Source organism: Phascolarctos cinereus, unplaced genomic scaffold, assembly GCF_003287225.1.
Source record: "Phascolarctos cinereus isolate Bilbo 61053 unplaced genomic scaffold, phaCin_HiC Scaffold_9;HRSCAF=440, whole genome shotgun sequence".
Classification (NCBI taxonomy): Eukaryota; Metazoa; Chordata; class Mammalia; order Diprotodontia; family Phascolarctidae; genus Phascolarctos; species Phascolarctos cinereus.
Window position 1 is genome coordinate 109,068,491 of NW_027556402.1, and position 14,860 is coordinate 109,083,350.

Sequence of the window (14,860 nt, forward strand, 5' to 3'; positions counted from 1 at the left end):
ACATGACAAAACAGGAAAATGATAAATGTTGGAGATGTGGGAAAATTGGAACACTAATGCATTGTAAGTAGGGTGGCGAAACGATCCAACCATTTTGGAGAGCAATTTGGAACTATGCCCAAAAGGCTATAAAAGTGTGCAAACCCTTTGACCCAGCAATAGCACTTCCAGGGCTATATCCCAGAGAGAACATACAAATGGGAAAAGGACCTACATGTACAAAAATATTTTAGCAGCTCTTTTTGTGGTGGCAAAGAATTGGAAATTAAGAAGATGCCCATCAAATTGGGGAATGGCTGAACAGGTTGTGCTATATGAATGCAGTGGAATACTATTGTGCTATAAGAAATGATGAACAGGCTGAATTCAGAAAAACCTGGAAAGACTTGTATGGTCTGATGCTGAGTGAAGTGAGCAGAACCAGGAGAATGTTGTACACAGTAACAGCCAAGTTGTACAATGACTCATGCTGATAGACTTAACCCTTCTCAGCAATACAAGGATCTAAGACATCTCCAAAGGCCTCATGATGGAAAATGCTGTCCACATCCAAAGAAAGAACTATGGAGTTTGAGTGCCAATCGAAGCATACTATATGCTATTTTGTTCTTCTGTTGTGTTTTGTTTCTTCTTTCTGGTGGTTCCTCCTATTGGTTCTAATTCTTCCTTGCAACATCACTAATGTGAAAATATGTTTAATAGGAATATGTATGTATAGCCTATATCAGATTGCGCACCATCTTGGGGAGGGAGGTGGGTAAGGAAGGGGAGAAAAATTTAAAAGTCAAAAGCTTATGGAAGTGATTGTTGATCATTCAAAATAAATTAATTAATAAAAAAAAGTCTCTTTAGAACAACTAAATAAAGTTACTTTTGATTACCTTAGGGAAAGGGCTTCTGGAGGAAAAGAAAGTCTCCTTATCCCCCTATTCTACTTATTTATTTCACATGTAGTTACTGAAATTTCAGTTTAATAAGTGAGAGTCTGAAAAAGAGACTACTTTATTATCTTCATAATTACTCTTGGCTGCCTTTGTTTCAGAAAATACTATTGTTGATAGAAGGCACATTATCACTAGAATTTGAACTGAGTATTTGAAGTGATTTTCTTTTTCCTAGCTCCTTTTTCTCTGACACAAACAAAATAGTTGGCAGAGAATTAGTTTATAGAAGTTCAGAGTGAATAAAACTCACTCATAATTTGTACCATGGAGAGAAAGAATATGAATTTATTAAGTACTTAGTATGTTCAGGGGCACTTGATACAAATATAAGCAAAGAACACGGTGCCCAAACCATAGGGATCTTATATATTAATGGAGGAAAACAGCACATAAAAGGGAGATTGGAAGAGTGAAGCAAAGAGGAAGTGAGGAAAAAGAAAAGTTGAGAGAAAAGAAGAGGAGGAAAAGGAGGAACACCAACCATGAGTGGATGCAGCATTTTATAGAGGAAATACAGTATAGTAGATAGAGCACTAGACTTAGAGTCAGGAAGACTGGGTTCAAATATTGACTCAGATGCTTACTCTAGATAAGTCATGGATCCTCTCTGTGTCTCAGTTTCCTAAGCTGTAAAATAAGATGTTTGGACTTAATAGCATTCTAAGGTCCCTTCCATGTTTGAGTCTGTGATCGTAATTGCAAATGTCAGGCAGCAAGCATAGACAGCTGAAAGGATTATACATTTATTGGTTAGAGAAGAAAAAAAGTCTAGTGATACTAAATCAACAACCTTATGATCTCAAGGATTTCAGTATGGGAATGGGGTGGTCTAGTCTGTTCCTCAACTGAATTTACTGGCCATTTCATCTCAGCACATGGAGTATCAGAAGAGTTTAGCAAAGAAATTGAACAAATGTCTTGCATGTTCATTTTAAATATTACTGGAGGGGTTTGACATAGTGATGTTTCAACACTAGCAAAAGGTAGAAATTAGATACCTTGAAGGTGTGAGGAAGGAGTTATATATAATATGATTTAAGTCCTGAGGAATGGCAAGTGATGTAATTGTTCATGATGGGTCAAAGGAAATCTGCTTTGTAGTGAATGATTATCAAAATCTGTGACACAAAGGGTTCTGTTTGGAGTGTCCCAAATTAGAGTGTAAAATCATCCTTTATAGATTGTAGTAGAAGTCTATAAGCTTTAAGTTATTCATATTTTAAAAGGTTTTAAGAGGCATTTCTCAAACAAAAAACTGCACGATCACATTTAATGAGACCGTGATCCCTAAGTGATGTAGTCTTCTTTAGCATGAACCAATCATCCGAACTCAAGAAGAGGAATTGCAAATCTGTGAAAATAGCCATTTTCTTTAACCTCCCTTACCCCCCTCCCCAACTTACCCACTAACTGCTGACATCTGAGATGTAGTAAATGAGAGAGTAAAAGCATTTCTTTGGTACGACCTAAAACCAAATTCCAAATTAAGTTACAAGAAATTAGAATTAGTACTGGAAAGAAATTAACTGTTACATTTTGTGGCATTATGAGGCATCATTTGTAATTATTTGAGAAAAACATTATTTACTTTCACCCCTTCTCACAATAGCAGTCTATGTCTCAGTGATCAGGAAGTTACTCAAAGAAACCAAATGATAAGCCTTGTGCTTATTTCAAAAATACCATGTGAGGGGGCAGCTAGGTGGCGCAGTGGATAGAGCACCAGCCCTGAAATCAGGAGGATCTGAGTTCAAATCCAGCCTCAGACCAAACACTTGACACTTACTAGCTGTGTGACCCTAGGCAAGTCACTTAACTCCAATTGCCTTAAAAAAACCCCAAAAATACCATGTTAAAGACCCTTTGAACTACCCATTTTTTACAAGTAAGACAGTTAATTGAAATTAAATAATGTACTTAAAGTTATAGAAAGCAAGAATTAGAATAGCCCCATGTTCCCATGTCTCCTCATGAGCTACTTACCTACTGAAACATAAAAAATATTGCCATCATTTCTCAAACTCTAGTTCTAGTATTAGATGAAATAAAACTCTAGACAGGAAGTGTGATAGTGAGCAATGGCGTTATCTGAGGGAGGAATTACTTTTTTAATATATTTTGTGGGAGAATATTTTCCCAAGTAATAAAAATTCATTTCTTTTAAAGTTAGCAGTAAGTGGATTTTAAGAATGAACTGGATTTTTTCCCCTTCAAAAAGTAGTATAAATTAATCGAGCCTTGAATTCTTGCTTTTAGATGATGACAAACATTTGTTCAGTCCCATTTCTCAGTCTTGTCCAACTTTTCATAACCCTGTTTGAGGTTTTCTTGGCAAAAATAGTGGAGTAGTTTACTATTTCCTTTTCTACCTCATTTTACAGATGAAGAAACTGAGGCAGGCAGAGTTCAGTGACTTGCCCAGGGTCACACAGCTAATAAGTATGTGAGACCAGATCTTCCTGACTCCAGGCCCAGTTCTCTATCCACTGTGCCACCTGGCTGCCCAAAGTATTGTTCAGTTTTGCCTGACTCTCTGTGAACCCATTTAGGATTGTCTTGGCAAAGATACTGCAGTGGTTTGGCATTTCTTTCTCTAGCTCATTTTACAGCTCAGGAAATAAGATAAACAGGGTTAAGTGACTTGCCCAGGGTCACCCAGCTAGTGAATGTCTGCGTCCACATTTGAACTCAGGAAGATGAGTCTTCCTGACTCCAGGCTTGGCATTCTATCCACTGCACCACCAGCTACCCTGATGGACACAGGATGTTTGAAATAGAGGGGACTTTAGAGTAGAAATCATCTAATTCAGGAGCTCTTAATGTGAGGTCCATGTACCCCCATGGTGTCTCTGGATACAATTGAGGGAGTCCATGAACTTAGATGGAGAAATTATCTATTTTCATTAATCTCTAACAGATTTAGCATTTCCTTCAAGCATTTAACAATCTTGTTCAGAGAATGGTTCCTTAGGTTTTACCAGACTGCTGAAGGAGTCTCATGACACAGAAACAATTGAGAGGCCCTTACCTAATTTGGCTTCTCATTCCATGAAGGAATCTACTCTATAAGATCCTTGGCAAGCTGTCACCCAACCTCCTCCCAAACCCTCTGGCCTGTCCACTTTTTAAGGAAGCCCATTCCATCATCTGGACAACTCAACATTAAAAAGCTTTTCCCTGACTGAGTTGGCTTATTCCATTTATACTCACTGATCCTAGTTCTAAGTCTGGAACAGCAGAGAATGTCTTCTTCCTTTTGACTTGTTAGTGCATAAAACTATTGGAAGAACATCATATAAATCCTTATTTTGTAAGAAAAAGCCTTATGATTCATGATTTATTCTGTCATCCTCCTTCTAACTATAACAGTTCCAACAGTCTGTGTCTTTAAGATTAATAAAAAGGTATCTGAGCTTGCAGCTGAGGCTAGCACCACCTGAGGCCTGTATGAGCGTCCCCAGCCTACGCACTCAGGAAACATAGGCAAATGAAACAATCATTTATAGTAGTGCTTTGCTGCAGGCCAGGGGAGAAAGAGAGACATTATGATGACAATAATAGATGATATTTATGTAGCACTTTTAAGGTTTACAAAATCTCTACCTACACACATTATCTAATTTGATAACGTATTTATGCACCAGACACCTGCGGTGGGCTCTTTTTCCCTATAAAAATCTTTATAGGGTATTTTTTTGGTAAATTTATATGAGCCTGCTTATCAACTCAGTTTTAGAAATTGGACTTATAAAATGTTAATGTAAACTACATTGGAGTGTGTGGCAAATCCTAAAAAATACATGAGCATAATCAGTCCAGTCAGTTAGTTATATTCATAATTCCAACTTCACGTCCTCATTAGCCCTTATCCCCGTGTCTTGGACACTGGACATGAAAGCAGACATTGTGCTACAGAGAACAGGCCTCAAACCCTAACACAGCTGAGTAGGTGACCCATGATTTTCATCCATCCACACCAGATTTCCCATTATTGTCCTGGATAATTAAGTTAATAGAGGCAACATGGTGCAGTGGGTAGAGATCCTGACTCTGCTACTTACTAGCTGTGTGATCTTGGGCAAATCACTTCATTTTTCTCTGGGCCTTAGTTTCATTGTCTGCAAAATGAGGGAGTCAGACTCAATGAGATCTGTTAGTTGCTAAGTCTGTGACGTTAATTTTCTTTATTTCATTATGTATCCATTTGCAGTATCCATGGGTTGCACCTTTCTTTATACAGCAGCTGTGTTCTTGCACTTTTAACTTAAAACTAATTTTGGTAATGAATTCTGTTTTCGTTGCACTAAGGCAACCAGTAAAAGAATCCTGTCATTAATGTTGAAGCAAAGGATCAGTTTATCTTACTGTTGGTTGCCCACAAAATATCTGTCTTATAAGCCTGAAGTTTTATAGCTCATTTCTGTTTATAAGAAGCTTGGGGCAGATGATCTCTAGGGACATTTCCAATTTCAAAGCTCATCATCCCATTAAAGGAGGCTGTAGCTATGTATCTTATTATTGCTGCCTTTTCATACCCACTATCCCTACATCACATAAACAGATACCCTGTGCTACAGACATAAATGCTAGAAAGATCCATAGTTTATGGAAAGCTGTTTCACCAAAATTGTGTAATATGTAGATAAGATATTAATACATGAAGGCTATCTACAGGGTCATGGTTTGGCATTTATATAACACTTTTAAAGGTTTGCAGAGCACTTTATATATCTTATTTGATCCTTACAACAATCTAGGTGTTATCCTCAATATACAGATGGGGAAACAGACTGAGAGAAGTTAATTGACTTACCCAGGGTTGCACAACTACTAAGTTAGTCGGAGGAAAAATTCAAACTCAGGTTTTCCTGGCCCTAAGTTCACTCACCATTCACCATGCCACCTAGCTACCTATATTATGATTCTCCTGTAATTGTGATTCTTGCCCTTTTTAGATTTCCAGATTGTAACATGTCTTTATGCACTAAACCCTTTAAGGTCAATGGAAATTCTGGGGCTAAAGACCTATTGCAATTCTTTAAAAATATATCCCTTCTAATGTTTTACATGATTGCACATATATAACCTATATCAGATAGCTTGCCATCTTAGGGAAGGGTGAGGGGAGGAGAGAGGGGATAGAATTTGAAACTCAAACTTTTTTTTTTTGGCTAGGCAACAGGGTTAAGTGACTTGCCCAGGGTCACACAGCTAGTAAGTGTTAAGTGTCTGAGGCTGGATTTGAACTCAGGTCCTACTGAATTCAGGGCCAGTGCTCTATCCACTGTGCCACCTAGCTGCCCTATAGTTATGCTTCTGCTGATGTTTTGTGGGATTTTTTTTTGTTTTTTGGTATGTAAAGCATTTATAGCTTCAAACTTTTTTTTAATTGCTTTTACATGTAATTAGAGAAAAAAATAAATTATTTTAAAAATATATCCCTTCTAGAACACCAATTAAAGTGACTGCCAAATACTGAATTAGCTTTTAGGTATTAGTTGAATTGCACTGCACAAAGTTAATAGTGATTTGATGCATGTCTAGGGGACTATTGGATAACAAATCTTTATTTTTGTATATTAGCCCAGTAAAGTGAACAATAAAATAACATCCACGAGTGATTCCTGGAAGTAATGTCCAGAATCCTGCCCTTGTTGTGGATGAAGTAAACACCGTCAGCAGTAATAACATGATCAAAACTCAAATGAGCATAATGGTTCTCCTTCAGATATGCTTTGCTTCATCAATAAAAGAAAAATCTACCAAGACTACTTTTTTTTAAAGTCAAAAACAGTAAAGCTGGATTGATTTCAGTGTTTAAATTGAGGTCATTTTTATCATAAGCCAAGAGACTGTGTGCATATTATTTTCTAAAAAGTAAAATAAAAACATAACAAACTAGAGAAAGGGACCATCTGTTATACTGACCGTGCAACACAATGTTTCATTTACTCAAACATAATGATGAGGTTTCTGGGATCAGCTGTAAGAGCTGGGGTTTTGCAGCCTTGTCCATTTTGTGTGTGGTGAGCATCATATGGAAAAGCTGAGGATGTGAGTCCATAAATTCCAGTTTTGAACATGCATATATACATTCAGTTATTTATTCCATCAATGCATAGAGACAGTTAACAGAGGCTTTAATCACCCTTATTAAGCTGCTGTATATAGGAGTCCATCTCAATATTTCAAGGACTTCAGAGAACAGTTTTTTTTTCTGAGAAAGAAAAACATTATCAAAGTATATGATATTAGCATATTTCAACATTTCTAGTTGATCTTTCATTTGCTTTTCCCAAAATTTCATCAAATACTATCTATTTAAAATATCCTTCATGATCTTGGACCTGTATGTTATTTCAGAAATTAATTAGGAAAAAAAGATGTAATTTCTATTCTTTTGGAGCTTAAATTCTAAAGATGTTATTAATATGTATCTTCAGGGCAGTGTAAGGTTTCATTTTTTGTTAGCATAAGAAGAGGAAAGTGAGATAAGGTCAGGGGAAGGGGGTAGTTTAAAATACCAAGCAACATCCACTCACCAGTGCCTCCAGATTTTTGGAGGTATATTTCTAGATGCTATGGTACATATCCATCCAGTAAGAAGTAATTAATTGTCATTGCCTGATTCACTTTTATTGCATTATGCATGTATCAAATAACTTAAGATAGATAGATAGATAGATTATATACATACATACATACATACATAAATCAGCAAAAGTGAACACAGCATTTCCAAAGTATAAAATAGCAAATTTAGGAGTGGGTGCCATTTTGGGGGAGTGCCAGAAGCAGAGAGTTGCCTTCATTCTTTTTCAGACCCACTACTTCCTTTAATAGGCAGATGTCTTGCTACACTGATCTCTCAATTTCTTTATAATATAGGCCATAAATCTACTGTGGTCATAGATTTAGTTTTATTTTTATAAACTGCACCATAAAATTTTACCTGTTTCCAGAATTCAACTTAGATCGTCTAGTCCAGGGGTACTTAACTTGAAGTTTTTGAGCTTGTTTGAGATACAGAGACAGACTAACAGAGATCTCAGTGTGAATGGTTTCCATTGTTTATCCTTTCTCTTTTATTTTACATATTTAACAACATTATTCTGAAAAGAAGTCCATAGGTTTTACCACAGAGCCAGAGGGATTCATAGTACAGAATAGGTTAAAAACACCTGATCTAGTTCAGCTTCTTCATTTTATATATGAGAAAACTAAAACTTAAGGATTTGAAGTGATTTATACAAGATGTCACAGCTTCTTAGTATACTTAAACACAGATCTCTCAATTCCTCTCTATTGCACTGACTACTGTGCATCACTACTTTCTTTACTGTCAGCATCTTTTTACCTCATTCTGCCATTCACAGTGAAACTTTGGATAGTTGAAGGAATTAGAGAGACATAAATGTAAGTAACAAGGAATAGAGTAGACAATTTTTTTTTAAATCAAAGGCCTCTAAGTCCATGCTAACCAATTAACAAGTACCAAACACATTAGGCATTTTTTTAGTGTGGGGATCGTAGAGACGATGGCGGGATAACCCCTGCCCTTCGAAAGCTTTCGGTTTGACAGGGGTTTAGATCAGTACAAAATAATCTTGGAGGGGAGGGCCTGGTAGGTGGGTGGAGGAAAGGGAAAATTAGGAAGTATAGGTGGAAAGGGAATATATCCTAGGCCTGGTGGACAGCCAGGGGAAAGCCATGGAAATGGGAGTAGGAGTGTTACATGGTTAAGGAATAGGAAGAAAGCTAGTTTGGCTGTGCTTTTGAATTCAGAGAGGGCAGTAGTGTTTGATAAGAAAAGAGGATATGTTTGATATGGAAAAGAGGAATGTGGTCTGGCTGGGAAGAACTTTAAGTTACAAACAGATATAAATAATTTATATTTGACATTATTGTTAGCAACACTGGAGTTGCTATGGTGGTCGAGGGATCTGAAATGCATAATCAGACCTGCATTTTAGGAAAATCTCTGTCTGCTATGTGAAGGATGAATTGGTGTGGGCAAAGAATTGAGCAGGAAAACCAATTAGGAGATTATATTACAGGAGTCTACATGAGAGGTGATAAGGGCCTGAATTTGAATGAAGAGAAGGAGCTTTGTGGAGATGTTGCAGTGGTGGAAATGACTTATGAGAAATGTTATGGAGGTAGAAATGACATGATTTAGTAACTGATTGGGTATGTTGCATTTCTGAAAGTGAGGAATGGAAGGTGACACAGAGATTGTGAACCTGGGTGACTTTATATGTTGGTACTCTCATCAGAAAGAGGCAAGTGGGGGAAAAGGAAAATGAGGTCAACCTTGGATATATTGTGAGCATCCAATTCAAAATAGCCAATGGACCAGCCATTGTTGTTGTAGGACTAGAGCACAGAAAAGAGATCTTACTATTAAGTTTGATCCAAAATACGGGGCTTGTCCTACAAGACCATCTCTGCAGCCCAATCTTAATTGTAATAGGTTAATATTGCTCGACATAAGCAAAAATAATGGCATTAGTGGAGGAAGAATGATTTTAGGAGTTCTGATGCTGTCTCAGGGCCTAGGAATAGATGTCACCACCATTCTTTGTCTTTAAAAGAATGATGGCAAAGAATTTTCTTTTAAACAATGTCGCTGCTGTCAGCAAAAGATTCATCTGCTCTATATTGAGACGGGAAGAAAAACTCTGACTCAGATCTCATTGATGACATTATCTTGGCCAGTTACATTTTGGCCTGCTATTCTGGGTTTTATAATGAAGACTAAATTCTCAAGACTTTTTTCTTCTTTTCTTCTGCAGAGAGAAGATGCGTCAGTCTGCCATGTATGAATTGTGCCAAGGGATGCACCAGATCAGCCTTCAGTTTGTTCGTCTACAACTTACTTTTGAAGAGTATACCATAATGAAAGTATTGCTGCTCCTAAGCACAAGTAAATTGATGTCCATCCCAGGACTTTTTTCTTAATTTCTTTTTCTCTTCACTTTAATACAATATTCTAATTGCTTACAAGAATAAGGTGGGAAAAGATTTGAGTTGTTCCAAGATTAGGTTACTCTTACTGAGTTGTAAATAACTTTAGTAGTATGGAACAAAATTTATGAAGTAGGCATTTCCCATAACTTTTTAAAAAGTTAAAATTATAAAGAGGCAAATGAGAGACAGTATATAGTAGTGGCATATTTCAAAGTGAGGAGGGGAAGGTGACAGGCAGGTTGCAAACCTGGGTGACTTATTATTGTGATATATTGTGTGGATACGGAGGGCAGTTTGGAATTTGTTGTGTTTGCGATCTCTATGGTACATCTAATTCAGAATGTCCGTTGGGCTATCGTTGCTGGACTAGAGCTCAGAAAAGAGATCTTACCGTTTAGTTTGATCCAAAGTATTCAGCTTACCCTCACTCTGCAGCACATGTAACTTGTTGTAATTCCCCAATATCCCAGTCCTACAGACCATCTCAGTAGCTCAGTCACTAACTCTGTAACCTTGGAGCAGTCACTTACCCTCTGGTCATTAGTTTCTTTATCTGTAAAATGGACAATTGGACTTAATCAGTGGTTCTCTAGGTGTGGTCCACTTAGGGGTCACTCAGACCCTTTCAGGGGGTTTATGAAGTCTTGAGGCACCTAGGTAGCTCAGTGGATAGAGCACTGGACCTAGAGTCAAGAAGAACTGAGTTCAGATTCAGCCTGAGACACTTATTAGCTGTGTGCTTCTAGGCAAGTCACTTAATACTCTGTTTGCTTTTATCTACTGGAGAAGAAAATAGCAAACCACTCCAGTATCTTTGGCAACAAAACCCCATGGACAGTACTGGCATGCTATGGTCCACGGAGTCACGAAAAGTCGGACACAACTGAACAACTATAAGGTCAAAACTATTATCATAATACTAAGACATTATTTATCTACTAAAACATGCCTCCCTTTTCCAGTTACATAACTGTGTGAGGACAGATTTTCTTCACATATTTCAGCCAAATGACATATCACAGCAGACTAAATGAAGAAGCAGATATGAGAATCCAGCTGTCTTCTATTAAGCCTAACATTAAAGAGATTTGCAAAAATATGTAAAAATGCCACTCTTTTCATTTTTTGTTTTGGAAAATATATTTATTTTCATTAAAAATATGTTATTGTTAACATGTGATGTAGTTATTTTAATGAATCACTAAGTTTTTTAAAGCATAAGTTTTAACTTCTAATATGGTATATCTCGAGAGAAGTAACCCACAGTAACACAAGTTTTTAGGGTTCCTCATTTACTTTTAAGACTTTAAAAGGGTCAAGACCAAAAAGTTTGAGAACCATTGGACTAAATGGACCATAAGGTCTCTCTTATAGACTTAGAGTAAAAAGGCACCCTGAGAGGTCATCTAGTCCAAACCTCCCATTTTACAGATGAAGAGAAAGAGTTCCAGAGATTGAGTGACTTGCCCAAGGTCACAATAAGTGAACAGTTAGCACTGGAACTCAGGTCCTCTGATTTCACATCCAGCCTTTTTTCATTTCTCCCTCCATGAACTACACTCCCGCCATGATCTTTCACATCAGCCTCAAGGGCAGATAGTCTTCTGACTTATGCAATCAAACTTCATGTTACTTAGACTGTACATGGTAACGTAGTAATTTTGTGGACTTTTTAAATCAAGATATCTAGATGTGGTGCTAAAGTCTCAGAACTATGATTCGTCCCGATTTTAGAGTTTAAGATTATACCCTCCCAGTTACCTCCTCCCTGAAACAGACAGACAGACACACACACACTCTCCTACTCACCCACACTCACACTCAGCCTGCCATCCTACTTCCACCTCTCTGGTTCATTGATTCATTTCTTTTTTAACCTCTGGTAACAAGAAAGGTTTTGGGAAAATATGCCAACATTATAGATTAATTGAATTTTCAGTGAATTCCAGTGTGTGTAGTGTATCTGTTCCTTGACCTAGACTGCTTAGTCTAAGTGAGTTGTCTAGTCCTACTTTGTCATATAAACGGATTGAATCAAAAATAGACAATGCTATCATTATGGTGCCTACTATGATTAATTTTTTCTTTTTCCAATATTTAAGTACCACCACTTTTAGATAAAGAAAAGTAAATGGCACTAAAAGTTTCACTAAGTTTCCCGTAATAACATATGGAAGAAAGCATGAGAACTTTTCCTCTGATTTGGGGATTCCGAAATCACATACCTGCTAGGCAATGTAAAATATGTTTAGGAGCATTTTATTGATGATGACATCATTTTGCCCCTTCTGCATGTAGAAGAAAGCATATATTACATCTCAGTTTTTTCTTCTCTGCTCTTCTCCAGCCCATGGATTTTTGGAAGATTTCCAAAAGTAAGGCCTGCTGCATTTAATAAGTAAAATCGGAACTCTGGGCTGATGTCCAAAGTGTGATGTTTTGCTTAAGTCCTCTTTATTTATGGATTTATTTCAATTTTTGGAAAATCTGGCTGAGAAATAGGATACATTTTAGTTTTAGCAATAAAAGTAACAATGGAGGTGGGAGGGAGACCAGACCTGTGATTTCATGGGTACAGGCAATTCCCAATGAGGAGACTCTCCTTTCCAGTGCAGATCAGCACCTATTCTGCAGCTCATAGTCATAAAGAGTTACCTAAGACCCAAGTGACCTGCCCAAGAGTTGGTCACTCAGCCAGGATATGTCAGAGGCAGGACTCAAGCCCAGGGCTTCCTGAGACTGAATACTATACCTAGTATACCATGCTGTCTCTCATAAGTAATAATACTTGGCATAAAGTTTAATAACTTTAGAGTCTGAGTAAAAGAGCCACCAGAAATCTAAAGGCTTAAGAAGAATGCCCTATTTGATCTAAGCAGATTTGCCAAGCATTAATGACCTAAAAGACAGGAGTGAAACCTCTAATAAAAATGTAAGGTTCCCTTCTCACTCCAGTTGATGTTACATTTAATGTACTATGAAGGAAAGCTATAGATTTCCTTAGTGGAATTTTATAATGTGAAGAAATAAGCCTCACTATGGACATGTGTGATTTAGACCTAAAGATTCTTTTTATATTAGTATTTGATTTGTGCAACTTTCCAGTTCTCTTCTGAAGATTGGACCTAATTTTAGAATTCTGGATAGAAATTGAATTTACAGTTTTAGTCAGCCAACGTCCTCCATTATTACTTTTCAGTAGTAACTGCAAAACTGATGGATATGTTGTTAACAAATGCATGTTGACTGGACAACTTAAAGAAGTAGAGAATTCATTTTTAAAAGTATGAATTTTTATAACAAGGTTTTTAAAATATTGATCATGAGTCCGTCAGCAATATGGGCAGGTGCTAATAACAGATTTCTCCACGTTTTCTCCCCTCCACTCACTGGCAGAATATGAATTAACCTGAACCAAAAATCTAAAACATCATGTTTTTATATCCAGGGATGAAATCATTAACAGTTTCAGAAATAAGATTTGTAGTAAAATGCCCATATATTCAGGATACTGATTTTATTTGGAAATTTCATGGTGTGCCTGATCACCAACATTACATGCCTACCTTGTCTTTAGCATATATTTGATGATAGATATGAATTTGTTATGGGTCTTCAAAAGTGAATAGTCAATGAATAAGTATACACCAATAGTTAGAGTCACTTTTGAAACTCAGAAACTAACTCAGATGATGAAATCGTGAAAACAAATCACATTTAAAATGAGGCATTTCACTTTAAATACAAACCACTATGTAAAAATAAACAAAAACCTACTATATTCTGAACTTTGACCAAGGTGCACTATCCTATCATTTTCAATTTTCTTTGATCATTAAATTTTGCATTAGAAAAAAACACCTTCTGAACAACTGGTTTCCCCCCGCCACACGCCCCGCCAGACTCTCTTTCTGTGATTCATGAATTTACCTCTTGCCAGTTCATAAGATTGCTAAGATATGTCTTTAGGAGAGATTGCAGCACACTCCCACACATCATGAGATCAATCACAGAATGGGAAGGCAATGCTCTGGGAATACACGCTTCTCTCTTGGAGGTAGTCTGATAGGTCAACCAGAATGTTTGAACCTTTGAAGTATAAGCACAATGAAGTAGTAAGGATTTGTAAAATGCTTTAAAGGTAAGGAATAATAATGCGATTTAGTGCGTGTACCCTTTCTATATCATGCATAATTGCCCTGTGTGAATATTTAAGTATCTAATTATGTTTATTCTTGAGTATCATTCATAATATTCAATATTCATCTAAAAATGAGTACCCAGAGATTTTAGAGTACTTATATGCTTTAATTAATGTTTTATGTACGTTAACTTGTTAAATTATAAAGCAGTGTAATATTTTAACCTATCCGTGTTTTTCAACACAGTTCCCAAGGATGGCCTCAAAAGCCAAGTTGCATTTGAAGAAATGAGGACAAATTACATCAAAGAGTTGCGAAAAATGGTAACAAAATGTCCAAATAACTCTGGGCAAAGCTGGCAAAGATTCTATCAGCTGACTAAGCTACTGGACTCCATGCATGATGTAAGTTTAGTTCATTAGTTGGCTTTTAAAACAACAACTGTGGTAGTGTTCTGTTACTATTATCTTAAAATTTTGGAGATATTTGAGTATCTTGTAGAAGAATCAAGTTTAAAAATTTGGGGGTTGGAATAGACCTTTTCAGAAGCGCTAAATGCTGATTTAGAAATTTTCATTAAAAAAAAAAAGAAAGTAAATAATTTTTTTCAGTAAATCTGAGAAGAAGGAATAAACCACATTGACAGCAGTGGGTGCGGTTTTGTTCTCTTTAGAACAAGATCAGAGAACACTCCACAGTGTTCAGAACCACAGAGTACCCCTGGTCATGGACCTCCTTCCCATTTGCTACAGGTGTTGGATCAAATTTCATATTTTTTATTTGCAATTTAGGGAATATTTTGTT

At 36.7% G+C, this 14,860-nt stretch overlaps 1 protein-coding gene across 1 annotated transcript in view; it reads left to right on the forward strand.

The window, feature by feature from the left end:
- The window catches only part of NR3C2 (nuclear receptor subfamily 3 group C member 2), a 390,834-nt gene that overhangs the window by 334,225 nt on the left and 41,749 nt on the right, over nucleotides 1-14,860 (forward strand). The window contains 2 exon segments of the mRNA XM_020994026.2: nucleotides 9,740-9,870; nucleotides 14,303-14,460. Of these exon segments, the coding sequence (XP_020849685.1) occupies nucleotides 9,740-9,870; nucleotides 14,303-14,460 (289 nt within the window).